Source organism: Coprinopsis cinerea, assembly GCF_000182895.1.
Source record: "Coprinopsis cinerea okayama7#130 chromosome 9 map unlocalized cont3.9, whole genome shotgun sequence".
NCBI lineage: Eukaryota > Fungi > Basidiomycota > Agaricomycetes > Agaricales > Psathyrellaceae > Coprinopsis > Coprinopsis cinerea.
The window spans coordinates 1,684,919-1,711,109 of record NW_003307536.1 but is presented as its reverse complement, the minus strand read 5'-3'; the positions used below and the strand labels follow the sequence as shown (position 1 = coordinate 1,711,109).

Here is a 26,191-nt window from a genome sequence, read left to right as displayed (position 1 = left end):
AGGACCCTTTAGATAGACATTATACATCGTAGAAATTGAACGACTTACACTTCGTCAGTTAGCCGCCCGTCCTTTCTTTATCAGACAGCCACCATATGATGCGTCCTGCCAAGTGCCATCGGCACGCAATGTAAAATTGTAATAGGGGCCAGCTGCTCCTTTCCGAGGGGTTCCATGTTGCCGTCGTCCATCGCGACACAAAAGCGCAGCTGAGCCACGGCCAACACTAATCGTCTCTCGTAGATTATGACTGCAGCCCCGATGCAGTTCAGTGGCCCTAACCAACCACCCCAGCCTCCCGTCCCGAGCCAACTGTCTTTCCGACTCCACCCCTCGATACCGTCCCGGGCAATCCAAAACGGGGCTGACCAACTGGTGGCCCTCATCAACAAGGAGAAGGCTCCGCTCCTGGACGAAATTCAGAGGCAGAAAACCCAGATTACTGAGCTGCGGCTCGCGAAGGGGACCCAGAACGACGCGACATCGAGGCTGGCCGCTGAATTGGAAGACACCAAACGCAAGTTCGCCGAGCTGCAAGCCAAGTACGACGCGCATGTTCAGGCGACCGCAATCAGTCAAGGAAGCCGCAACGAGGATGCCCTCTTCCAAGCTCAATGCGAGCTCGCATCCAGAAAATGGCGGTCGGAGCTCCAGGAATTGGACGCGAAGGAGGCAGAGAGCAAGGCTGAGCGGCTCCAGAATGCAAACGCGAACATCAAGAACGCTCTGCAGAAACATGGGATTCAGATGTCGTACACCGAGGGCCCCAGTGGGTCCGTCTCTCTATCGTTCCACGAGAACATCTCTCGGGTTATGTCCGACGTCCTGGTAGAAGCGAAGCGTCGGTGCATCCTCCCTCCGCACCTAGACGCGTCTTCACTCGAAGCGAGTAACCTCACGCTAGGCGAATTTGCGGCGTTGGTGGAGAGTGTTGTTCGGCGTTCCAGGGCAAGCGAGGTGAGGCTCATTGAGTCGTTGAGGGCTGGAAGGGAGAAAGGCTGGTCCATCGCGCAGTGGATGGAGCATGCTTCGAGAGCTGGCGCTGCGGAGAGGCAGAACCGCGCGTTCGATAATGGTGCTGCCTGAGGGGTTCCACATTGGAGACGCCCATGGGATCGTCGTGAAGGGTACCGTGACGTTGAGGAACAACACAGGTAAGCCTGTCGGTCCAATATTCCCATTCACTCCATCTGAGCGTTCTTCCACTCCGTTTTCCTACAGCTTTCCGACTTCATCTCCACCACTCCACTCATGGTGGTCTCGACCAAGAGTAGCTACCAACTAGTCGTAATCTCCGAGCAACGATAGGGGGATGGCCTACCGTTGGGGGGAATGGCAGTGATCCTCCGACACGTAGAGTGAACCGTTCCGACAAGCGCTTTTCGCGGGCTCTTCGCCTCTCCTGATTCGCTTCGACCTACAAGAAGTACAGCAATCCATCATGCCACCACCACCACATCATCACTCCAACACCCAGCCGCCTCCAGGATATGCACCATGCAGACACTAACATCTTGTGTCCGGTGCTAGGACAGTGCTTGTATCCTAATTCAACATTAATTATGATACGATTCATCATACGGACCCCTATTTCCTTTGACCGTTTCGGTCTGTTGACCCTCGTGGATATCCTTCCCGTGTTCTCAAGCGTTTCAGTGGCCCGAATCTCCGCATGCAGGCATTGTGTTGTCTATAACAAGGCTGGTGGCCTCCGTTCTCATCGCGGAGTAGACAAGACTGAGCTCCCCAACAAGCTCTATTACTTGCTACTTGTGTGATGTGTCAAGAATACCCGCTCGCAACGATTGAATGTCGATTAAAGCTTTTGGCGCCCATAGTAAAGCCCAAAGAGCCCACTCACATCCCTTCCTTCCGACTGCATCGCACCTGTCCCAGAGCTCGCTTCGTCAACAACTGGTGAAACGTCAAGGTCACTGCTATAATTCGGAAAATACTGGGCCTCCACTAAGCGAGTCGATAGATTTTCGGTCTGACCTTCATGCATGGTCTTGACCGCATTAGCGGCGTTACATAACGTCCCTTTGCAATGGGCGCTTAAACGCAATTTCGAAATGTGGCGTACGTACAAACCTACTTCAAGTCAAGATGCGGATGACTCGGTATGACACAATCAGTCCTCTTCGCTTCTGGTGTTAATTCTTTGTTAATTCAGAATTTGAGGCGGTCTTGGGGTTCGTGGTCTCGAGACAACCCAGGACTCGGAGGTTTACTAGGCTTGATTTGGGCAATAGGTAAGGAACGTTTGTGCATTTAGTCGTCACTCCAATTGAATGCTCAAATGAGTAGACAGCGCCCCAGAGTACACCTTTCACAGTCACCACGTTCCTCCGAGTTACTCGTACCCTTTCGTGCCACAGGGGTACGACGATATCAACCACGCCGATGTTCCATGTTCCGTCAACTGAGCCCTCTCCGAGAGTCCGACCATCGCGTCCGCTAGCACCACCGAGTCTTCACCGTTGCGCTCAGGGTTGCACTCCTCGTCCAAAGTTCGCCGTGTCCAACCGCTGGCAGCTTGCCTCGTTGGTGCCGCTCCAGACTCCCTGACGCCACATTTTGGAAGACCCTCAATGCGGTACAGGCACAAGCACTCACGAGACCGCCGTGCCCGGTGTGTACGAGGGTCCATATAGGGCTCCTCAATTCTAAAAGTTCAATTCGAGTTCAGTTCGCAACGAGTTCAATTGATGGCCTTTCCACGCTTGTCACTGGACTAAGGTCATTCCTGCAAACACCAGCGTAACCAGAAAGCAATCGTATCTCGTCGAAAGCATTGAGATGCGGCTTTAAAAAGTAGATTAGACTTGTGTACAGTATATTCACTTCCAGGAAGACGAAAAATATTGAGCAAAGACCACCGATTTGTCTGTCGAACGCAAGAACTCAGAACGATCTTCGGGCTCTTGGCTGGAGGTACTACTTGATGAGGAGCTCATTGATCCCGACATCACATCAATTGAACTCGTTGCGAACTGAACTCGAACTGAACTTTTAGAATTGAGGAGCCCTTATGTCGTGATAAATGATAAAGATTTTCATGAAGGTTTTCTTGAAGCCTCGTGCTTGTGGAAATGAGCCTTCGAGTGTAGCTTCTTTCGGATTTCGGTCCCCAGAAAGTACTGACTGCAGAAAGTGCATTACATTGCCAAGGAAGTTCCGGGCGCTCATCTGCGCTCATACGTAGACGTGCGGTAGTCGTGCGGTCCAAATATGATCCATTCTCTCTGCCATGGTCACCAAGCGTGGTTTTTTGAACGTTCTCGTAACCGGAGACAAAGAAGCCGTCTGATGCAGGAGCCGTCGCTTGAGACAGTGCCGTGCTGGTTCCTGTGCGGCGCAGCGCTGCTCCATGGTTTAGAGCGTCTAAGAAGCTTGGCTGTTTCATCTTGTGCAGGGAATTCAAAGCAGGATTCGAGTCATCGACGTCAAGCATCTCAAGTAGGGGGTTGAACAAAGAGGACTTGACCAGTTGACCACTTGGGATTCAAAGGAATCGAAGCCGTTCTAAATTACCCCCTCTTTGGGCGCCCCTTTTTGTCCACTTTGCTCTCAATTACTTTTAGAACCTTCGAATTCCATCTCCACGAGCTAAATAAGCGTAGAGTAGGCGCCCAGATAGACAGATTGAATGGTGCTCCTGTTACCCTTGCGATCTTCCATTCATTTTTTCCAAGTTGCCGGCCCTGGTGGGAAACAACTCGACGTAAAGGCTCCAAAGGCAATTTAGCGCCCACGCACGCTGGCACCGGCAGTGACGACTCCAGGTATCAGAAACACATCAATTTTGTACCACCGCACGTTACACACTTACTGTAAATGCTGAATGGGTCCTGATACCGAATTCCTGAATGGTATCCATTCCGCTTTCCCGAGTCTGCCGGTGAGCCGAAAGCATGTATTGCAGAGCTCCATACTTAGCACTCAAATGAGTGGAGACACCAGGGCAACCCAAACGATATCCATACGATTGAAGTACAGAACAAATGGAAGCCCATCTAATTCCAAGAACTGGAGGGCTCCTATGAGCTCCTATGTCACGACAAAAAAAGCAGTTCGAATTCCTCGGGCTCCATTGGCGTCCTCGCCAACCAAAATAACCCATGCGACAACAATGACAGAACGAACTTGAAAACATCGGCATGATTTCTCGTCGGGCTGAGCATGATGATGGCCTGCGCGGTTACTTACTAAAAGTTACCTTGTTGCACTTTGGTGTGACGAGATGAGCGCGGCCGCACGCGCGCCCGACGTTCTCGGCGTCTAAAATCACTTCGAGACCGTCGACCCTCTCCGCCACGTTGTTCTCCACGTACGTAACAAACCCACACCACCACATCCACAATCCGTTCCACAAAAGGCCTCATCATGCTCATCATCGCTTGGGTACGTATGTACAAACTGACGTTCTGAATTTTACGGAAAAAGGGAAGGGTGGTATTGTAATTACACATGACTTGAGTGTTCCGATGGCACGACAACAATGGTTCCACCAATCTGAAATCAAGGGATTTGAGGCTTGGATTACGGTATGGGTAATGTACTTGGCTTCGAAACTTGACATACATACGCACTTGCGCTAATTATAGCTAGGCTCTATTCAGTTCGTCCGACGGACTGCTTGCCGCAATGGCCAGGTCAAAATTGAAGGGCTACGTACGTACGTACTCCTTAGGCGACCCGTAGAGCCGGAGAGAATGGTGGTGGTGCGGTTAACGTTACGGGCAGAATGGCAACATCCACCCAATGTCATGATGATTTCCAGAAGATGCCGGTTCTCCTTATTTCTATCCTATAAATATTTATAGAGCCTGCGGTCCTCCCGGGCTCTTCCCCTTCATTCCTCCTCTTCCTTTGGAATCCCTACCGCGGAGCTCAAGTTTAAGGGTTCAATCGAAGCTTCCCTTTGCGATTGTTCAACCCTCCGACGCGAAAGAGGAGGAACACACGTTCTGCGACATAGGTTTAAAGTGTTGTCTCGTCTCGTGCGTGCGAGTCTCGATTCACCTCCGTAGTTCGTACCAGCTGACTCGTCCTCCTGGCTCCAGGCGTCACACAAACAAACGACTCCGGGTTTTCCCCCTACATTAATTCAAAACCCTTTCAAGCCTGCCCATTCATACTATTACTTGTGCACACTCCTCCTGACGTCGACGGAACCACGAGTGACGACCCTCCCATTCAATTCCATCATCACACGGCTCTAATTCCCCGATCCACAAGCCCTGTTTCAAAGGGCATCATTCAGGCAGAGTAGCTGGAGCCTGGTAGCCCACTCTGCGTCCGACCCATCCGCATCCGAGAACCTTGGAACAACAAATCTTGGGGTTCTAATTAGCCGTTTGAACAGTCCGGACCCCCCTCGCTACCCGTATAATCCATAATCCACACAGACACACACCACAACCCACCCTCGTCACCATCATCACCGCTGCCCGCACCACCACAACCGTCCGCCCCTTCCAAGACATAAGGCAAGACAAGAGCCGTTCTTGATTCCTTGATTCCCTTGAATTAAAAAAAAAAACGAAATCAAGGATCTTGTACATAAGGGATCGCTATCATTATAGTAACCGAGCCGACTTTTAGTCGACTTGTCGTGTCACCCGCCGCAGTGCCCTTTTCGCCCTCCCCTATATATATTATATACATATTCTGCGCGACCCGAATTCCGCGTCGCACCGCATCCCCACATCTACCCACCCACCCTACGTCTATCCACCCAACCACTTACCCACCATCCATCCATCCACGACGATGCCAACTCCAATCCCATCCCAACCACACCCTCCCTCCAACTCGGCATCATACTACTACAACCTAAACTACGCCCTCCCATTCGAAAAAGTCCAGCAAATCGCGATGTGGAGGATCGAAGTCGACCGGTATCGAGGGGGGATGCCTGTGATCGACTTGACAGAAGAGGAGGAAGAGGAAGAAGAAGGGAAAGGAGAGGATTATTTCAAAAGGAAAGAAGGCTTGGATGTAGACGTCGACGCGGACGGAGAACCAGACGACAGAAGATACCTTTACTCGGAATACACCTTCGACCCTCGCCCTAGAACCGCACTCCGACGAATGAATTACGACGGGGTCGGAATGGACTTGGAGAGGGAGATGGAGATGGCCATGGGGATGGACATGGACGTCGAGATGTACGACGAAGCTGCTGGAATGGGTGTTGACCAAGCCGACGATGATTTCGACTGGGACCGACTGACGTACGTCGCAGAGGGCGACAAACGGGTGTTCGAACTCCCGCATCCGGACGTGAACCCCCTGGTGAGTAATAACCTTCCCATCCAAATCCGCGTGTTGTTTCCAAACGCCTTTTGGCGTTTCGAATACTCGTGTTTTACGACGAAGCGCAATGTGCTGACGGAGTTTCTGTCTTCTGTCGTTCCATGCTCCTTCCCGGTCGCCTCGTTCGTTCCGGATTCCGTCTTCCGCCACCCTGAAACGCATCCCCACCATCTCTCTGTTTCCCCCTCCCAGATGTGCACCGACAAAGACCTAATCGAGAAGGAATACGTCCGCGTCATAATCCAATGGAACCACTTTGAAGAAGAAAAATACCTCGCCTCCAAAGTCCTTCGCAAACTCCCTCCACCTTCCCCCGACCACAAAGCTTCTCAATGGAACAACGCTGTCGACCATAAAGCCCAGTGGCACAACGCAGACCGCGCAGTCAAGTTCTGCGCCAACGCAACGCGGTACATTGAGCTCCACGCGCGCAGGCATCGACTACCCATCGACTTTGAGGCCCTGTTCTTCAAGTGGTATCGGCCGCCTGCGGTGTACCTGTATTTGCCCGACGAGACGTGCCAGTGGGATCCCGAGACGATGTACATCTTTGAGCAGGTGGAGACAGTGTTGTTGGGGAATTTGGCGGCGTCGGGGGAACCGCTGCCTGAGTGGTCGTATTACACCCCGCCGCCGATGCAGGCCGAGTATGTCCAGGTATAGACAGGTCGGGGATCGTCGCTTTCGTTCCTTCGTCGCACATAGTTTTTGTCGTTGTTCACACCAGGTTATATTTCCAATGGTCGAGATAGGCCTTCTAATTGGGTTATTGGGAGGCCGATAGGATGAAACCTTCCAAAGCGTATCGTATTATCTATATATTCGCGTAAAAAACATGGTATAATCTTAATATAACGTTGTATGAGTGGTGGTATTTAGAGAGATGGCATTGCAAAGGGGTCGTACACACAAGGTCCCGAATCATCATCGACCCTACTACATCCTCCCCGAGCTCGCAAAGTTGCTCGAGAATGAATGTTAACGCGCCTTCCATCCAGTCAATTAGTAAGGGGCAGCGGCAGCTTGGCACTATCGAACGAAAAAAAACACGCGTCAGAGTTCGTCCCGGAACCAGGGTAAGAAGAGGGCAACGTACAGCCTTGAGCTGCTCAAGATACCACGTGCAAGAAGGGAGATCGGCCTTCTCCAAACACTTGGTGAAATCTAGCGAAATGAGTCGATCAGCAAGACTGCTGACGTGGTAAAAACGAGAAAACCTACCCTTGGCCTGAGCCTCACAGTTAATCCCACTCGACTGTTGCTGTTGGTGTTGGACAGGAGGGGCTTCAGCAGCAGGCGCAGCAGCGCTTCCTCCACCACTGCCAAAGAGCATGCTGGAAATGCCATGGCCAATGGTCGATCCAACTGCTACAGAGCCGGCAGTTGCAGCCATCTGTGCGAGCATGCCGGGCCCGGAGCTCTGAGCAGAGGCAGCACCTGCGGGTGGTGCGGGTGCGTGGTGGGCGGGAGGAGCTGCTGCGTAGCCTGGGGCAGCAGCGGTCGAGGCGGTACGGGTTTGAGCGGGAGCTGCGCGGGGAGCAGCAGCACGGGGAGCAGTGCGTCCACGAGATTGACGCTATTCCATTTCTATTCAGATTGAATTCAGGATATCTAGAAAAATAGACTTACAGCCATGATTATAGACGTGAAGGGTTAGAGGATGGTGGTGGTTAGAGGTAGAGTTACGGAAATGCACTGTCCCTTGGCCAAATCGAAGTGCCAGGAAATTTCGAAAAAGATGCCGAAGCCGGGCCGCCGCGTAAGCACCCGGATCTAACAGGGACAAACACAGGACTTGGCTCCGGGATAGACTCAGCCCCAACCCGAGTGACGCAGCTGACAATTTGCGACCATGTCCGCGTATAGGGCTTATGCTCTCGGGCTGCGGTGCTCGGGGTACACTCCAATAGGACTGCCGCCATGCCAGGCGACACGATACCTGTCCTCGCGCCGGACGTACGCAACAGAAAGCGCGTTGGCGTCCAAAACCAAAGGCGCTCCCTCAGCCAAAGCAACACACCGCGCCACCTCAGTCTCCTCAGCCTCACCAAAACGTACACCAGCCAAGGTCGAAGGACGCGCTGCAGGGCACCAGGGCCAGAACCAAGCCGCGGCGGAGGTGAAGACGCTCCCGCAACGCTCCACGTCAAAAGCGGGGCACACTCATGCCTCGGCTTCGACGGTGCAGGAGACTGCTAGCAAGCCTCCTACCAAACCCGCGGAGAAGACGCTGGAGGAGAAGCAGTTGGAGGAGTTGGAGGCGTTGCAGTATTTTGGTCAGGTCATGAAGTCGTCGGATCCGTATGGCCAGCCTATCCCCCAATCCCTAGGTGCGACTCTCGTTTTTTCGCGTGCGTGAGACTCGGAGACTCACGCTCGTTTTTTGAAGAAAGATGTCGTCCTTCCCCGTTCAGGCCAGTTTTGGAAGAACCGGCTAAATGACGCGAAGAGTGCTATGAGGTGAGTTCTTCGTATTCCAAAACCCTACTAAAACCTAACCTGTCTCGTAGTCTTCTCTATCTCGCAGCAGACAACGTCATCCCCGGCGTACACCTCGGCCGGACGCCCTGGTACAAGTACTTTGGCTGGCTATGGAAAGCCTTCAAGGTCAAGTCTACAAAAGACAACACTTGGCTCGCACCCTTCCGCCGCATCGCTCTCGAGACCTACGTCGAGCTCAACACCTCCCTCGCAAACAGGGACAGCAAGACCCTCCGAGCCCTCACGACGAGCGAGTACCAGAGCGAGATCCTCCGGCGTCTCAAAAAGCAGCCCCATGGCCTCCACTTCAAGTGGAACCTCGAACGCGAAGTCTCGCCGACCCAAGTGCTCTCCCTCCGCGTCGTCCAATACTACATGGCCAAGGAGGAGCCCAAGTTTGGCAGCCGATATCTTGTACATGCCCTTGTCAAGTTTGATACTGAGCAGGTACGTTCGCTGTCCTTTCATGGTGTCCAAGTTGTCATTGCTAACGGGAATGATTTGAATAGTCATTGGAGATCTACGGACCTCGTGGTGAAGCCTTGCACGAAGTTGCAGAGGGAGCTGTGAAGCGCCCCAACGGCACCATCGCTGCTAAGCCCAAACGCGTAACAGAGTACCTCATCTTGGAGAAGAGGCTCTGGTACGACACCCCTTGGATCTTCCGAGAGCAGATGTGGGAGACCAAGAATTAAAACATTCGGCCCTGGACAAGTCAGCTCCGTTTGGAGTGCAAAGTGAGAGTGTTGTGCTCAACTCCGCAGCTTGGCTACGCTGTTTATCGACTTTTGGTTTGGTCGATGCAATGTCATGGAATACATTCGTCCTCTTCCCCACCTGTTCAACCATAGACTATTAATAACACGCTAATCTTTGTTACTATCTCTGATGTTGGATGGTGAAGCATTCCATTTCTACGGTCAGAACCTGGCTGCTTGGCCTCGTGTGAAGGGCATGTCTAACACTCAAAGCGTAACAGCGTGTATTGAAAAATCGAACCTGGACGATGCAGTTCGGCGCGTTTAGATGCACCCCATAACATTAGACACACATAGCGCAACCATACAACTCCGGGGACGAATAAAGACTCTAGTCGATAAGGTACTTTCGCTTAAAGTAAGATCGAAGATGGAGGACCTGCCACACTCCCAAAGCAGTCAACGCGAAAATGGTGAACCATGCAAAGTTGTGGACTCGTCTGCTTGTCGAGACTGCGGAATAAATGACACCAGTTAATGGAATTGGACGGAGGTTTGGAGCAAGGGTACGCACTGTTCGTCTTCGTGAACCGTTCTTGCCGTTTTTTGATATAGGTCATGTCGTCGATGAGTTCCTTGATGACACCCTCGATTTTGCGCATCTCGGTTTCGAGGCCTGAGAGGGATTCTTGGTTGGCGATGGCACTGCGGGAAAGGGAGGGTTTAGCAGTCGGAATGAGACAATAGATAGAAGAGTTGAACGTACTTGTAGTCAACAGCATCTGCACCGATATCCACGTCCAAATCCACGATCCTCGCCAGCGACTGCGTGCCCGAGACAGCTATATCGTACATACCTAGTTAGCATGCATTACTTTCCTTTATATTCCAAGGTTGCAAAAAAGACAGAATAACCCCCCCAAGGCCCACTCCAATAACCAACGCACGAATTGAAAGAAGGAAACCAAAACACTCACTACCCTCAATCGTATTCTTCAAACACACACCAACCTCACCCTCCGCATGCGTCGTCACCGCCAACCTCGTCTCACCCTTAATCCCCTTCTTATTCAAATACACATTCTTAGCGGGACTCGAGTCGACAATTTCGATGTCCACGCGCTGGTTGGGCCCGGGGCTGACGTTGGCGGTGACGATCACGAGCTGGTTGTCGTGGACCGAGTTCCAGATGCATTTGGAGGCGGGGTAGCGAGAGGCGGGGAGGGAGAATTTGATCGCTTGGGCTTGGAGTGGGAGGGATGAGAGGAGGAAGAGGCCGAGGAATGTGAGTGTGAGTAATGAGTTCGGGAAGAATGAGGATGAGGATGGCCGGGAGGACGAGGCGCGTGGTGCCATATTTGCCAGGTCACTGAGCGGGCGGTGGCGGATTACGAGGGGTTATATGTAGAATGAGCAGCTCGACGTCTGTTGTAGGCGACGAAGAGAGATTAGAGGTGAGTAAGCGTCGTCTTGGGCGGCGACGACGACGTCGCTGGGGGTCGTTACGGTTATGCAAAGGATTTCGTTTGGGTCAGTCCTGAACCGACGTGGAACTTTCCCGATCCGCTCGGAGAGATCTGTTTGGCGCAGGCTTGCGATTCAATCAATGCCCCCAGTACTGCCCCATCGACCCCGTTCTCAGTCTTCATTTGACCAGATGGCGCTGATATTTTTTGCGACCTACTATTTAAACATGTACGTATAAATCCCAGTTTGGTCACCATCCTAAGTACCAAGGCAAAAACGACTCTACGTTATTCACCGAAACATACCTCTGCACTCGCTCACCCGGCCTTTCACTCCCACTCTCACCTCCAGGAGTACCCAAGTCCAGGCTTTTATCCTCTTCCCACACCGGTACCCACCTCTCCCTCCAAACCGCCAGCAGCGGTAACTTCCTATCGCCAACCCCATGGTATCGATAATCCCGAATGCGCTGACGCATGCTAGTCCACCCAGACTCTGACCAATACCGTGAAAACTGATCGTATTCAAAGAACTCCAATTCTTCAAAGAGCACCTCCAACGCGTCCGCGTCCTCGAATGGGTCGTAGGGACGCTCTTCGAGGTCCGTCGCTTCTGCTTCGTTCCACCAGTCTACCTGCTCCGGTGTCGCAGAGTCCGTCTTTGCGCCAGGCTGAGTACAGTCAGGTTCACCAAGCTGCGGTTGCGTGCCGTTCAGGTGGTGCCAGATTACCTTGTCTGCCGCCTCTTGCATATGATCGGTGTTGGCAACCCGGATGTTGATTTGTTGGATGGAGGGACAGTAGGTCATCACACCCTCGAGGAGGTTGGTCTGTCGACAAGATGTCATTGAATCAACGATATTAGTCTGAGTGTACGTTCGGACACCGGGCACAAGAAACTCACGGGATCCATCACATCGTCTGGCTCCTGAAGCCATTTCGTAGGTGGGTTAAAGAAGATCGTCAACTCCTCCAGCCGCTCATACGGATTTGAAAACAGATCTTTCACCAGATCGTCTAGACAGTAGACTTCGCGATGCCTCCGCATCGCTCCCACGACTGCATCATAGACCTCCAAACGACGCAACGATGCATGGTGGTGGTAGACGGTATCTTTGAACAACGTCTCCATGGATGAAAGTGGCGCTGCCGCCGACCAGGATCCACCGTACAGTATCACGGAGAGGTCCTCCAGCCCTTCAAACGACGTGAGGAAATCCGTGACGATGGAATGTAACGGGAACACCACCACTGCACGGAGATTCCTGAGTTTGATCCCAGCTCTATGGAGAAGATGCCAAATGAGGTGCTCCTGCTTTGGGTTTTTGACGTCGCGATCCAGTGGGGACGCCAGAACGAGCTCCCTCAAGGCTGGTAATAATCGGTATGGATATGATTGCGGCAAGGGATGACGTGGAAAGTGAACAAAGACCCTAGCCTCAGGGACGAGAGCCTCGGAAGACCCTGAAGCACGGGCGACCCCAGCTGAATGATATCCTCCACGTTGCCCGTACTCAGCGCGAGAGACTCGAGTGTAAGAGCCGAGCGCCCGACGAGTCCCCGTACGGATTCGAAGAACTGGAGCGTTTCTTCTGCCCATTGTTCTCGATCTCCTCGTGTGATTGTGAGGTCCACGGAGAGAGACGCCAGGACCGAGAGTACTTCGACAAGCGGTATCGTCGCTTGGAGGAAGAGCTTTGAACCGTGAAGTGTGATGTGGCGCAGTCGGTGGAGAAGGGTGGAGGGATGTGTCTTGAAGGAGGTCTACCCATATACCATTTCCGAGGCCGCCGAACCTGTTCGACCGCGTTCCGCCTGTCCACCTTATAACAAACAAGTCAGGATGAGAATTACTATCCATCGTAGAGAGGCGAAAAACTTACGCAAACTCGTCCAGATTCTTCAGTGACTTGATAATAAAGCGCAGGCCAGACAAAAGGTCTGTAGCTGACAATGTACCGTACCGGAGATCGCACGTTGCGATGTGAAGAGCTCGTGTTACAAACGAGAGTCGACCGCCTTGCTTCAAGTGGTCGAGGATATCCAAGAACATTTGAGGTCCCTTTCCAAACGAAAGCTTGACGCGGGCGATTGTGAACCCCTCTAAAGCATAAGCCAGGTCTTTGCAGACGAGGCGCAAGTGTTTGCCCTCGTCGCGTGGTAGCTGAAGGAAGTGTGTTTAGCAGGTCGAAAGCAGTGGTAAGGTTGCTTCTACGTACAATCTCTGCGATCTCGGTAATGAGCTCGACGGGAAGGGTATCGAGGCTAGGCTTTAAGTCAGTCGGAATGGTCATGTTTAGTGGGGAAGAACGTTGAGCGGGGATCTCGGTTCAGGCAAAGTTAGGGCGACAGCCTTTTCCAACTCCGATAAACGAGAACAGCAGGCGGGACCCAGGTGAACAGTCAATTCAGTGGAACAAAAAACAATAATGGAAGAAATTATAATCATACAAAACAAATTTACAAAATCCAATGTTACAGAAAAACCCCACACGACGCGTGTCGTGCGAACGTCAGCACTACACCTTCTTTAATGCGGTTCATACACATTACATCCCATCTCGTAGAGCCATTTGGATCGGTTCTTCTCGACGTGGCAAGAGACCGTGTTCTTCGTGCCCATGCACTCCCCGGTATCACAAAGAGGGACGCTGCCACCTTCGAGAGCCCAAACTTTGTTCACCACTCCGAACGTGACATTTCCGGGGTCAGGGAGGCATCCATCGGTTGAGCCTGCCCTCGTCAGACGGGGTAACAAAGGAGGAAGGGTGGATGGAGAGGCTGCGTAGCGGAAGATCCGGTGTCGCTGGGCAGGTGAAAGTGAAGGTGCGAGGAGGGAGAGAATGTGAAGCTGCAACTCGATTGGCAAGGATGTAAAAGGGAAGATGTCGCGCTTGGAACGATCGAGAGACGGTGAACGAGGAGCTTCATCCTCCGGGCTGTCGAGCTTCCGGTGTAGCAGAAGTGTGCGGGCATACCGCAGTAAACGCAAAGCCTGTCGCTCGGACTCGTTCTTCAGGAGGCTGTTGCGCGTAGCGGCGGCTTTCAGGCGTTCCTGCAAAGTCTTCCAAGCGTCAAACGATGTTTGTTGGGGTGTCTCTTCTTCTTCTTCATTATCAGACTCGTATTCAACAGCTTCACTCGCCGGATCCGATGGAAGGTCGTTGGCGTGAAACTCGATGATGGTCAAGGAGTGGTTTCGTTGTTCTACGGCTCGCACGAGAGATTGGACGCCCTTCAGTCCCAATGCATTCCCGTTGCATTTGAGCGTAGTTAACCTGCACCTGTCTGGCGAGCGGATGAAACCAGACAGATGGGGAACGGAGCGAGGGGTGAGGCCGATGCTGGAGATGTGGAGTTCCTGCAGAGACGGGCAGTTGAGGACCGGGAAGAACGTCTCTGCAAAGCCGTCGCCCAGGGCGTGGTTGCCGGTGAGAGATAGGGTCTCGAGGGAGGACGAGTTTAGAGCTTTGGCAAACGTTTCGATAACATGACGGTCGCCAGTGAAGGTGTTCTAAACCACGAGGTCAATGCTCTGCTCGACATAGGAGCAGCATTGGATGACTCACTGCTTGAATGAATAGTTCCTTCAGTGCCGCATTCTGTGTCAGATACTGTGATATCGCGAGAAGACCTTGGTTCCCAATCTTATTCGAGTTCAGGCTAATCTCCGCAATAGGATAGCGTCTTCCGATCTGTGAGCCCAAGAACCTGAATAGGACCGTGCACCCGTCGTTGCCCAATTCATTGTGCCCCAAAAGAAGCTTGGTGACGGTGCGTCTATCCGAGATCAAGGAGATAACCTCCTGTGCACCTGAGCAAGACCAAGAAGTTAGAAGGTCAGCAATCGTAGTTCTCGGAATCTCGGACGAACCCCAATATTCATGATTGTACCTCGAACAGAATGTAAACCAGAGTCTAGTTTGTGAACCTCGGACCTGCTGGATAGAGGTTCCTTGGCAGCGTAGCGTTTGTAGCTGAAGGCCATATGAATTCCGTCGCTGTCGTCGTGGTCGTCGGTGTCTATGGATCGTCTATATCGTCTGGGGTAGCGTCGAGGTAATGGCGGTTTGGGTATAAGAGGCGTGGGAAGATATAAATGACAGCGACACGATGACGTAGGCATTTCTCAGAGTTCGAGCCTTTGAGTTGCCTTCTTGGTCTTGCAATATGACCACATCCAGCTACAAGTTCCTTCGAGAGACTCGCAAAATGTTCGGGGTGTAAAGAATCAGAGACCAAGCCTTCAGCTGTCCAGGAAGATTCAGCCTTCTCGAGCTCGTCGACGACGGAAACCCGCCGCGGAATCTCTATAACGACACCTAGACTGGCGACATGACCCCAGAGAAGCACCGTCGACGGTGAAATTGCCGGACATTTAGAGTTTGCACTTACGGACAGAACCCGCCAATCCTGATTGACTGACAGAGTGGTTTGAAGTCTTCGTTGCGCCCCCCCGAGGTGGTGAGTACCGTACTTTCTCTTAAATAACATTCTCCAATCTTATTCCGCGTAAGGATTTCTTCCGATAATAATGTGCCCCTCGAACTTCTTCGCGCAAATCCTACGGCTTCCGTTGACATTCTCCAGGTCATCACATGAAGTCAACATCTCCGTTGATTACCCGACTGACTTCGCAGGCCAGTCAACACATATGGTCGTTCTCTGGTCACGACTATAAAAGTGATCCAACACACGTTGACTTGCTCGTTGCTTCATCGAACCACCATGCAGCTTGCATCGTTCTCCTGGTTTCTGTGGCTGTTCTCCCTGATCTCGAGCGTCCACGCCATTACCTACCGTGGTGCAGACTTCTCGTCTCTCGTCAACCTCGAGAACCAAGGTATCCGGTACCGAGACAATGGCAACGTCCAACCGCTCGAGAGGATCCTTGCCAACTATGGTGCTAACCTTGCTCGAATCCGCGTCTGGACGAGCAACGACTACAGCCAGTACAGTTTGAACTATGCGCTCAATTTGGCTAAGCGCGCCCAGGCTGCTGGAATGGACATCTATGTCGACCTGCACTACAGCGACTCTTGTAGGCTCATGTCTACTGACTGACAGTACGCAATTACTGACAAACTTGTGAAGGGGCCGACCCTGGAAAGCAATGGATTCCTTCTTCGTGGCCGAAGGACCTGGCTGGTCTCAACACCCAGATCTATACGTGAGTTCTAGTCGAGATAACATACGCCTCGTCTTGTTGATTCCCTCCAGGTACACCCGGGATGTGGTCCGCGCCTTCCAGAACCAAGGAACCCCAATTAAATACATCGAGGTGGGTCTCACCTAGTGTTTCTTTGACCCTCTTGACTCACTGTGAGCCAGATAGGAAACGAAATCAACGACGGCATGCTCTGGCCCGTCGGTCGCATCTCGCAAAACGGCTACGGCAACCTCTCCGAACTCCTCCACTCCGCTGCAGCCGGTGTCCGCGATGCCTCCTCTTCCGTCAAGATCATGGTCCACCTCGCCAACGGATGGAACTGGTCTGCTGTCAACGGGTTCTTCAACCAGATCTTCATGCCGGGCAAGTTCGCTACCAGCGATGTGGACGTGCTTGGTTTCTCCTTCTATCCGTTCTACGGGACGAGCGCTACTTTGAATAATCTGAGGTCGAGTTTGACGAATATTGTGAACAAGCTTAACAAGGTATGCTTCGAACCGTGGGTGATTGTTGCTCTGGCTGGATACTCACTCGGGTCGGTTTGTAGGAAGTGATGGTGGTTGAGGTCAATTGGCCATATTACTGCCCGGACGTCGCCCTCAGCGAGCCCGGCTACCCAACTGGTGCCAGCGGTCAGCTATCATTCGTGAACCAGGTCAGGAGTATTGTCGAGAACCTGCCTAATGGCCGTGGAACTGGTATCGTCTACTGGGAGCCTGGGTGGATTGGAAACGCCGGTCTTGGCTCTGCGTGCTGGGTAGGTCAACCATCTTTCTGGCTATTGTATGGTTTCTAATGCGTATGTTTCTGCTTAGGATAACATCCTGGTCGACGGCTCTGGAAACGTTAGATCACCCAGTTTCAACATGTTCAACCGCTGAAGAGGATTTACGAATGCCGGGCCTTGTGTAATATTTAATGCCAATGAGAAAGTTACGGTTTTGTCTCGTTAGCGACCTTGTGCAGTATTGGGCCGACTTTACGACTCATAGGACAGTTGGTCGCTTTAGAAGATACATAAATACAAAATGCCAAGTGGAAGGCAGTAATTTGTTTAGGTTGAACTCACCATGAGAATTCAAAATCATTTGCCACCTCCATGGATCGAACATTCAGCGCCATCAAAGTTTGGTCTTGTTTTGGAGTGGAGATGATGGCGGACTGTACGCGGGTCGTGTTCGAAGTTTCTGTTCGCGTTCACCGACGACGAAAGGATGGCCCGGTTCCGTGCATACGCCAGCGACAGCAGCAGTAGCGACGACGACGAGCCGGAGGTCAAGTCGACTACCTCCCAAAAACCGCCATCCAAACACTACGAAGAAGAGTCGGAATCTGAACCTGAAGAAAGCGAACAAGACGAGGACGACGAAGACGACGATGAAGAGGAGTCGGACGAATCTTCGGAGGAGAGCGAGTCGTCTTCAGGCCTATCGGATGACGAGATTATCTATGGACGGTCTCGAAGGCGACCGCGAACGGCCTTGGTGGAGGACGAGAATGGGGACATTCAACTGACAGGAAGCGAGGACGTGGATATTCGCGTTTCGTCTGCATCGTCGTCGCGCTCTTCGGCAACGCCAGAACCTAGGGGCATCAATGGAGATCCCAACATTATTCCTTGGGCACGACAAATTGGCGTCGACGCACAGAAAATGCATGTCATGCAGACGTCGCTATTCCGCATGCCTGAAGAGGCAGCCGCGCTCAAAGCCTTAAGTCAGCCTCAGACTCGACCTAAAACCCTCAACTTGCAGCCTTCAACGCTATCGTTGAACCGGAAACATAGTCGAGACTCTGAAGGGGATGGACTCAGGCATGATTCTCGGGAGGTAGGCCAATGTTCGTCTTTGAATGGGCGTCGTGGTTAAGCTTTGTTCGATTAGCGCGCCTCTTTTGCACATGATCTCGACCAGAGCATGTTCAGGCCGTCTCGCAAGTATACGAGGGTGGAAATAGCGTCGTCTATTGCAAAGGGCAAGGAAGGAGATTACGCCGACGCTGGTCTTGCTTTTGGTCGTTCGTTCCGTGCAGGTTGGGGACCGGGCGGCACCGTTGTACATGTTGGGGCCATTTCTGGATTGTCAGGATCATCGTACGTATTCGTGCATACGCGTATTTCTGCCCTCAAGAGGGACTCAACGCTTGGTTGTAGACCACCAGACAGCCCTTCAACTCTCACATTCACCCGAACACCCTTCCCGCCCGTGAAAACTCAATCCCCAGAAACCTCGCCACCCGCAATCGCTTTGAAGCTCCTGCAACATCATCTCTCTGCGACCCCGATTGAAACCGACGAATTCAAGATTCCCGCTGCGAGACCTAAACAACACGACCCTCGTCTCCAGTTTGCGTCCTTCGCCGCCCTATTCCCCACGACAGACGCCCTCGATCCCGCGCCTCTATTCCGCCTTGGAAGTGCACTGTTCGACCCGATAGACCTCAAACTCAATTCGAAAGGGAAAAATGGCAGTACTCTACCGGGCGCGACTCTCATCACACCTGACGTTCGCAATCGAATCATATTACTCAGAAGACGAACGGCACTCAGCAAGTGGCTGGAGACTGTGGTCAGCCCCGCTGTTGAGGGCGATATCCGGACGAGAGTCAATGGGGCTATTACTGGTAAGGGTAATTCACGTTGTGCACACTCCCAAGTTGATCGTCTGGACACAGGTTCACCATATTCCCCTGCCGACACCGTTTATACCCAACTTACCGGCCATCAGGTCTCTCAAGCATGTGCGACCGCGATGGACGCTGGATACCTCAAGTTAGCGACTCTGATTAGTCAAGCTGGGGGAGATGAGATATTCAGAGCGGACATCCAAGAGCAGTTGGCGATCTGGAGGGAAGAGAAGCTGGCGCCTACCAACACTCCGCCATTGCCGGGTACACCACCAGCTCTCCTAAGCAAAGGCATATGGAAAGTGTATCAGTTGCTCGGAGGTCCTCCGTTAGACAACAACGACGCGGCGCTTTCGAGCTGGGTGGAGGACGTCTGTGCGGGTTTGGACTGGAAACGAGTGCTGGGCCTGTGCATATGGTACGGGACAAGCATCGACACATCTGTCGCAGAGGTGGTACGGCTGTATGAAGGTCTCGTACGAAGATACAGCCAAACAATCATCGCCAGACCGTTACCCAAGTGGCAGCTCGAGCGTAACTCGAATCCACCGTCATCGACAGCACCCTCCTTTTCCGCGTTTGGGTCGCGGGCTCCACTTGCTCTTATAGGTGCATCACCACACACACCGGGAAACAAGCAACAAGCCGAAGACCCTCTTTACTCTCTCATCCGATTGCACGCGGATCCTGCCCTTTCGTTATCACAAATTCTGGACCCTCGTTCATTTGGACCGGACGAGAGATGGGGCGGTATTGGAATGTGCTGGCATCTTTACATGATCCTTTCCCGGGTTATGAGGATTCGCGACTTTACTGATCGAACGAATCCGACATCTGCACGGGCGAATGGCCGTGCTGATAGCGCAGATGCTGTTGAAGACATCCCGTCCGATGGCCACAGTCCTACAGCCGACCTTCTCACCAGCAGCTACGCCTTCCAACTCGAGAGTTGGGACATGATCCAAGAGGCAGCATTTGTGCTTCTCCATCTCGAAAACCCCCAAGGGTGCGTTCATCGGAGATTACCCAGCCGCACGTTCTCACTGAACTGAATCTAATTCGTTTTCATTAGGCGAGAAAAGGCATTGAAAGACCTAATTGCGCGATCGGCGCCCAAGATGGACGACTGGACGACGCGAGGTCTCCAAGGGAGCCTGAAAATCCCGGGGACTTGGGTCGAGGAAGCCAAGGTGGGTTGTTTGCCTCGTGCCTTCGGAAAACACTGTGGCGCTTTTACTGACTTTTGGCCTGTTCTGTGATTCTTCTTTTAATGTGATTAGGCCATGTATGCGCTTGATCAGGGTGACGTCTTCAAAGCGTACGAGCTTTACCTTAGGGCTCAGCTGTACAATTCAGCCCATGAATTGGCCGTCCTGGAGTTGGCTCCTGATGCTATCTTGCGCCGAGACCTCGATCTTTTGAGGAACTTGTTCGAACCTTTCGATCTTGAGGGAAGGAGGGACAAGATTGATGGATGGTTCGTCCGTGGCAAGGTAACCACGTCCCTTTCTCACTGTTTCGGCCGAGCTGTCATTAATCACATTTGTCTGATTATAGGTCTTCCTTGACTATGTGAATATCATGACCCGAGTACCGATCCTGCAAGACCAGGTTGAGTCGGAGCGGAATGAGCAGGGCCTGGACACGACCATTCCTGATGCTGCGGTGGCGGATGAATTGGATGAGCTTACGAGGAAGATTCCAAAGCTTATCGCGCTCCTTCCGGATGTGCTTTATCGCAATAGGAATGTGGATGACAGGCATGCAGCAGCGATCGAGGAGATGACCCAGGGCCTATTGCACGTTATGGGCAAAGCAAAACCGAGCATGTTGGTTAGTATTTCCCTGCCCTTTCTGTTACCCGACTTGGCACTGACGATGTTCCGTGCCGAACAGCTTAAACAACCCATCCTTGGCTTTATGGACGGAGCTACGAAAATTAGTCTCATTCGAGGCAAAGGTTATGCGAGGTTCTTACAGGGCGTTGCGGCATAACAATTGTTGTGATGTATTTTTCGATTCTTCTCTTGTTTTCTATTTTTAGATTTGCAGTTTTCCGTCTTTGCCTATTTACTGTTAATCTCTCGACGGTGTTGGTTGTATATCGTCACTCTGAGCTGAATGTACATCTGCTGGTATACTAATGGCTTGGTTCAAAGAGAGCTGCGCCAAGCCTGGCCAGGCTTTTGGCCGAGTCGGACTTGACCTTGGTCCACCAGTTGTCGCAGTTTGAGGACGGGCATCTCACGAGTGAATCCAGGACAAGACCTGGGTATTAATAGATAGGGCCTATGGTATCTCATATATTTCACGCTCTATGATGTATAGAAATGCTGTTATTTTCAAACCGCATCACGTAGCCTCAACATCATCTTGTTGAGGGAAAGATACAGACAAGGGCAAGAGAAGTAAAGAGAGATTATTTACTGTTGAATAAGGTCCCAGACCCAGACCTCCAGACACTGGCACAGCTTACTTGTTCTCGGCATTGGCATTGAAACGAGCGAGAAGGCCATCATGGGTAATGGGAGTAATATCAAACCCAGCCTCCCTCAGCTTATCAAGCGCCGCAATAACCCAGTGCTGGCAATGCCAGTTCCGATTTTTCTGCTCAAGGGACGTATTCAAGAGGAGTTCTTCTACTTGGTTTAGCTGGGAAGCAGGAATTGTACCGAGAGTTTCCATTCCCTTGAATGTCTTGGCTTTGCCCGGGACGACCTGCTCAGGGCCGTTGATATCGTATCTCCTGGGAGAACCGATGACCTCGTAAACTGTACCTGGAGTCATTTTGTCGTTGGACTCCATGAAGATAATGGACCAATGCCTTGGGCCGGGCATGTTGGGGTGTTCATATTGAGCGATGTTGACGAAGTAGGTGTTGGATGCCATTGAAGGGTTAGTTGGAGGCGATTCTTTCGAGGATTGGACTTGTATCAGGTGAAAGGTCTCGGGGTTTATGTGGGGACCTTTTTCAAGATGGAAGGAGATATATTCTATATCGGTTAGCGTGGCCGTGGCAGGAGTAAGTCTGATTTGTTCATCTTAATCGATTGTCCGTCGGCGCCCCCCCCCCTCCCCAGGTTAATTCGAAGTCAAAGCGTTGGTCGGACAATGATTTCTTCCCAGCTCTCTGTTGCCAAGGTTCCCTAGTGGCTTGGAGATATAGTTGTTAGAATTGTCCATTGTGCGCTCTTCTTCTCCAGCTTCAATCAAGGCGCTCGTGCGGAGCTGATCGTTCTCCGTCGTGGAGCCCTTGAAGTCATATCAGGAAGTCGACGGCCTGTGCAACATCATGATGGGTATTGCGATAATGGTAGTTGAGAAATCACGGCGAAGAACAATGGGGCTCGCACTAGAGTGTCCCTGTGCACGTGAAGAGTAGCTGTGGTCTATCTCTTATTCCCCTCGTTCTTGTAAACTTAATTGGGGTGAACCGTCTTGAATCACAGCATCCGAGTCCTCGTCGTATCTCAATACCGGTCGGGAGGCCTCACGGCTTTGCAGATGCTACTACCCATTATTGAAAGGACATTGTTCTCTCAGGCTTAAGACTATAATTGCATATCCCATGGTCGCTTTGACTCCATTGTATGCCCTTGTCCGTGGCTTGCGAATCCTCGGAGAAGATAATGGATGTCGCACAATCGTTGTGGCATCCCTGCGTCCTGGACGTGGACCGTAAAGCTATAAATACGCTCCTTCTTCACTCTCAAGCTCCAGAACTCGAACCCACTTCAAGTAACTCAAACAAGTCAGCACTCCCAGATTTTCTAAGCCGCTTCTCTCTAACCGACGAAATCATGTCTAAGTCCGTCAACAAATTTGTCGTCGTCGCTCAATACGGTCACCCCAAACTTCCTGGCAACAAACACTGGGCCCTCATCCTCATGGACGCCAATGACAAAATGTCTCCTGGTGTTGTATACGAAGTCACTGGGTCCACCGATAGTTACACCCTCAAGAAGCCTGAGACTGTCACTCCTGGCAAGGCCAGCTCCTTTATGGGAATGATTGCTGTGGGCATGGTTCCCGTTCACCAAATCGACAACATCGACAATATTCTTCGCAACACCCCGGTCAAGACTGGGGACAAGACCTGGCACTGTCAACACTGGGTTATGGCTGCTCTGTACAATCTCCGAGCTGCTGGCTTTGCGGTCACTCCTGTTGATCGTGACCAATTGCTCGCTCAATTCAAAGCTATGGAGACTGTTTAGTACTACTAGTCGTCGACTCGACTCGACTCGGTGTGCATCTCGACGCCTTGCTCCAATTTCCTTCTCGTTTCCAATTTTCCCGGGCCTTCTCGTTTCTCGATCCAGCCTAAATCAAGTGTCTTCTTCCGCGTGATCGTGCCTTGTGTACATATTGTAATAGTGACTGTATAAATGTAATGCTTCTCGAACGTCAGTGTGAATGGAAATATCCGGTTACCCGCCTTTGAATTGAATTTGCATCGATGTGAATAGGGGCTTGTTTGGAATACAAGGTGATGGCAATTAACGCGGTGGTAGGTGAATCGGTTCCGGCGGACTTGCTCAGCATCGACCACGATGAAGCCAGTTTTGGATGAGATCGTTATCCTCTATCATATCACGTCGGTCTATATTCTCGGACCTTGACTTAACTCCAATAGAAGGGTCAAACAGATGAAAGCATTACCAAAGCTTGGAACGCCGCATAATCGTGGCTGCCGCATGTCTACTTTACTCTGACACCTCAAGTTCGTCCTCTTCTCGATTTGTTCATCGTCGACGAAGAAACGTGCACGACACCCATGTCGCGCAACCCTTCTGTTTCCCATCCAGGACGCTCCCCGTCCTCACCACCTGACACAGTCGAGCCAGGACGTTCTTCCAAAGGGAAGAGAACAGGCAGAACTCGACCAAGGCCTGACAGAAACTTTCGGCCGGAAGAAGAAAGGTTTAATGTCGGGCCCAAGGCGAACCGCAACACATCTGCCGCTCGTACCGCCGGGAGAAGGCAGACTCGTTCTGCTCGAGCAGATCGAGTCCATCTCAACGACATCATCAACGATGGTGAGTGGCCACCATAGTACAATGGCGAGCGCCAAGTGCTGAATCCCCCTAGGTGTCCCCAATTACCCCCCTCCGTCATTCCAGGAGGCCATCTCCACACCGCCTCTCTCTGGATGTCCCAGCACGGTCACCCTTGTACCTTCAAGCTCTCCGTCTCCAATGGCCTCCCTACCGCCACTGGTTATTCCAGGCAATAACGCTGAGCCTCAGCAATCCACACCGATGGGGCAGCCGCCGAGCACAGCATCCAGTGGACCCAATTCGGACTCGGATGAATCATTGCAAATCGTCGATGAAGACGACGCAGTCCCGCCTGGCGTTGACCCCACCTTTCTTCGCAAAGTCCGACAGGACTATCGCAACCGACGAGGAGTGGACTTCCCCAGCCCTGTCTGTCCACCGTCTCCCCAGCCACAGGATAACATCGCAAGGCGTTTGGATTTGGTGGCTATTCTCGATGGACCCGACGATACGCCTCGATCACCATCGATAGTGTCCTCACCTGCCAGGAGGTTCTTGTCATTGTCGCCACTTCGTACCTTCTTTCCTTCACGTTCTCCGACTCCGGGCCAGCCCGATCGGCCTCATTCTGCACACCCCTCCCCAGGAACCTCACCCTATGCCCACGGCGGAAGGAACGGCTCCTCAATATTCAGAAGTACCACGTCTCTTTCCACCAACTCGTTCCTTCGTCTCCCTTTGACTTCGAGCCCGCACCAAGGAAGGTCAGAAAGCTTTATTGCGCGCAGGATTTTCTCGGGTAAAGGGAAGGAGAAAGCGAAGGACACTCAACCGCAGGAGGCACTAGATTCATGGGAGGAGTTGAAGAAGGAAGAATTGGACGAGAGCGAAAACGGGCAACCCCAGAGTCTCATGGCAGTCGTAGCTAACGTATCGAAACAAACTTCTGTCAAGGCAGGACCCTCACCCACTCGTAGTCTGAGTTTCACTTATGGAGCTCCACCGTCTGAAAGCCTTCCTTCTCTACACGCGTCTCTGGCGCAATCAGCGATCCATTTGCCTGTAACCCCTCGCCAAGAAGCGGCCACTCCTCCCCCTCGCGAAGTGAGCACTCCTCCAGCGATTCAAACCCCGCCAGCTACACCACCTGCGCCTCCAGCCGTTCACCCGCTATCTCTCCGCGATCGTAAGACTCCATTCGTGCAACGACCCGTTCGCAAAAAGTCCCCGTCCCCTCGACCACCGCCAATTTATGTCCCCCCACCTGTCTCGGATCCTGTCATCACTACCGTTCGAACCCGCATGGCTGCAACGCCACCCCCGTCTCAACCGACCGTTCCAAAACCCCATTCCTCAGTTACTCGTCCTTCCCCTCTTGGTCTCGAATCGTTCTCAATACAACAGGAAGAAGGGCCAGTGCCTGTTGAAGTGCCCGACGTTAGTGTAGCATCCCCTCCAATTCAAACCCCTATCCCGGCCCGGCCGACCGTGAGCGGAGTTTCAATCTGCCGTTGTGGATCCCCCGATGGCCAAGCAACCCTCCCTGCTCTTTCGCGCACACCGTCGCCGGCGTCGCCAGACGATTCGATTACCCCTACCCGTCATTACCCAGGTCGCCCTCTACCACGACCGCCCACACAAACTCGACCACATATTGATTCGACCTTTGCACCGAACGAAGAGTACGCTGAAACATCGATCGAAAGCAGCGCCTCGATCTGCCCTGAGGGATTGCTCATTGATCTAGACGATTCCGGTGCGGACGGGCAAGGAGTAACAGCTTCTACTCGTGGCACGGATGTTTTGCGAAGACACTCTCCTCCTCCCCTCATCGATCTGGATTCTTCTTCTGAGGATATCCCCTCACTTTTGACTACACCCGACGCGACGCAGGTGGTGGCACCAATCCCAACCATGAATGCGTACTCGGAGATCACTGACCTCGATCTGCTGGTGTCGAACCTCGCCGACAGCGAAGGGAACGATAACAGCAATTATGACGTGAGTTCCCATACCCAGTGGAAGGGCACCCCCGATCCCAGCGCACTCAATGCTGTAAACCGTGAAGGCGCTCCTGGCGATTACGGAATTTATAGGCCCGGCAGTACCACCCCCAGGGACTGCTGGAACCCAGACCCCCTTGCAGAGCAATGGCGCCGTAGCAGCCCCACTCTCAACGACGACGACAGCGAGGTCGCGTCCATCTTCATGCGACAATACCAATATCGACAGCAACATTTCGGTCCTCGGGCTTGTTGAGCTCGTGCGTAGGAGGGTGACGAAGGATGGGCGGGTGAAGTTGAAGCTCGCGATTTGCGGAGTTGCGGTTGATAAGTGTGGAATTTGTCTTTCCCAGTTCAGGAGTGGGCAGATGGGGTGTTTGACTTCGGAATGCCGACACACGTTCCATGACAGGTGCTTGGCGACGTG

General features: G+C 52.4%; 12 protein-coding genes across 12 annotated transcripts; 7 read left to right on the top strand and 5 right to left on the bottom strand.

Annotated features, from left to right (window-relative positions):
- Positions 1–246: 246 nt before the first annotated feature.
- On the top strand, positions 247–1,086 carry CC1G_03514 (hypothetical protein; the record flags this gene model as incomplete). Its single annotated transcript, XM_001832448.1, has 1 exon — positions 247–1,086. The coding sequence occupies one exon, from the start codon at positions 247–249 to the stop codon at positions 1,084–1,086; it is 840 nt and encodes a 279-aa protein (XP_001832500.1).
- A 4,689-nt stretch (positions 1,087–5,775) lies between these two features.
- On the top strand, positions 5,776–6,984 carry CC1G_03513 (hypothetical protein; the record flags this gene model as incomplete). Its single annotated transcript, XM_001832447.2, has 1 exon — positions 5,776–6,984. The coding sequence occupies one exon, from the start codon at positions 5,776–5,778 to the stop codon at positions 6,982–6,984; it is 1,209 nt and encodes a 402-aa protein (XP_001832499.2).
- A 128-nt stretch (positions 6,985–7,112) lies between these two features.
- Positions 7,113–7,726, bottom strand: CC1G_03512 (hypothetical protein; the record flags this gene model as incomplete). Its single annotated transcript, XM_001832446.2, has 3 exons — positions 7,113–7,350; positions 7,418–7,485; positions 7,543–7,726. The coding sequence occupies 3 exons, from the start codon at positions 7,724–7,726 to the stop codon at positions 7,324–7,326; spliced, it is 279 nt and encodes a 92-aa protein (XP_001832498.2). The 3' UTR covers positions 7,113–7,323.
- Positions 7,727–8,173: 447 nt separating this feature from the next.
- On the top strand, positions 8,174–9,497 carry CC1G_03511 (hypothetical protein; the record flags this gene model as incomplete). Its single annotated transcript, XM_001832445.2, has 4 exons — positions 8,174–8,651; positions 8,736–8,781; positions 8,832–9,249; positions 9,312–9,497. 4 exons carry the CDS (start codon positions 8,174–8,176, stop codon positions 9,495–9,497), a joined length of 1,128 nt encoding a protein of 375 aa, XP_001832497.2.
- Positions 9,498–9,891: 394 nt separating this feature from the next.
- CC1G_03510 (hypothetical protein) lies at positions 9,892–10,856 on the bottom strand (the record flags this gene model as incomplete). Its single annotated transcript, XM_001832444.1, has 4 exons — positions 9,892–10,013; positions 10,075–10,205; positions 10,267–10,342; positions 10,478–10,856. The coding sequence occupies 4 exons, from the start codon at positions 10,854–10,856 to the stop codon at positions 9,892–9,894; spliced, it is 708 nt and encodes a 235-aa protein (XP_001832496.1).
- Positions 10,857–11,138: 282 nt separating this feature from the next.
- CC1G_03509 (hypothetical protein) lies at positions 11,139–13,260 on the bottom strand (the record flags this gene model as incomplete). The annotated part of the gene is made up of 5 exons (XM_001832443.1): positions 11,139–11,163; positions 11,273–11,796; positions 11,871–12,762; positions 12,850–13,130; positions 13,186–13,260. 5 exons carry the CDS (start codon positions 13,258–13,260, stop codon positions 11,139–11,141), a joined length of 1,797 nt encoding a protein of 598 aa, XP_001832495.1.
- Positions 13,261–13,496: 236 nt separating this feature from the next.
- Positions 13,497–15,041, bottom strand: CC1G_03508 (hypothetical protein; the record flags this gene model as incomplete). The annotated part of the gene is made up of 3 exons (XM_001832442.2): positions 14,841–15,041; positions 14,536–14,772; positions 13,497–14,480 (listed from the first exon to the last, which is right to left on the bottom strand). The coding sequence occupies exons 1-3, from the start codon at positions 14,952–14,954 to the stop codon at positions 13,497–13,499; spliced, it is 1,335 nt and encodes a 444-aa protein (XP_001832494.1). The 5' UTR covers positions 14,955–15,041.
- A 653-nt stretch (positions 15,042–15,694) lies between these two features.
- Positions 15,695–17,017, top strand: CC1G_03507 (arabinogalactan endo-1,4-beta-galactosidase; the record flags this gene model as incomplete). The annotated part of the gene is made up of 6 exons (XM_001832441.1): positions 15,695–16,007; positions 16,061–16,136; positions 16,187–16,247; positions 16,298–16,621; positions 16,684–16,893; positions 16,952–17,017. The coding sequence occupies 6 exons, from the start codon at positions 15,695–15,697 to the stop codon at positions 17,015–17,017; spliced, it is 1,050 nt and encodes a 349-aa protein (XP_001832493.1).
- Positions 17,018–17,350: 333 nt separating this feature from the next.
- CC1G_03506 (nucleoporin nup189) lies at positions 17,351–20,848 on the top strand (the record flags this gene model as incomplete). Its single annotated transcript, XM_001832440.2, has 8 exons — positions 17,351–17,965; positions 18,020–18,228; positions 18,289–18,758; positions 18,810–19,767; positions 19,834–19,951; positions 20,042–20,254; positions 20,319–20,594; positions 20,658–20,848. 8 exons carry the CDS (start codon positions 17,351–17,353, stop codon positions 20,754–20,756), a joined length of 2,958 nt encoding a protein of 985 aa, XP_001832492.1. The 3' UTR covers positions 20,757–20,848.
- A 385-nt stretch (positions 20,849–21,233) lies between these two features.
- CC1G_03505 (hypothetical protein) lies at positions 21,234–21,650 on the bottom strand (the record flags this gene model as incomplete). The annotated part of the gene is made up of 1 exon (XM_001832439.2): positions 21,234–21,650. The coding sequence occupies one exon, from the start codon at positions 21,648–21,650 to the stop codon at positions 21,234–21,236; it is 417 nt and encodes a 138-aa protein (XP_001832491.2).
- A 740-nt stretch (positions 21,651–22,390) lies between these two features.
- CC1G_03504 (hypothetical protein) lies at positions 22,391–22,978 on the top strand (the record flags this gene model as incomplete). The annotated part of the gene is made up of 1 exon (XM_001832438.2): positions 22,391–22,978. One exon carries the CDS (start codon positions 22,391–22,393, stop codon positions 22,976–22,978), a length of 588 nt encoding a protein of 195 aa, XP_001832490.2.
- Positions 22,979–23,538: 560 nt separating this feature from the next.
- CC1G_03503 (hypothetical protein) lies at positions 23,539–26,020 on the top strand (the record flags this gene model as incomplete). Its single annotated transcript, XM_001832437.1, has 2 exons — positions 23,539–23,800; positions 23,853–26,020. 2 exons carry the CDS (start codon positions 23,539–23,541, stop codon positions 26,018–26,020), a joined length of 2,430 nt encoding a protein of 809 aa, XP_001832489.1.
- Positions 26,021–26,191: the final 171 nt, after the last annotated feature.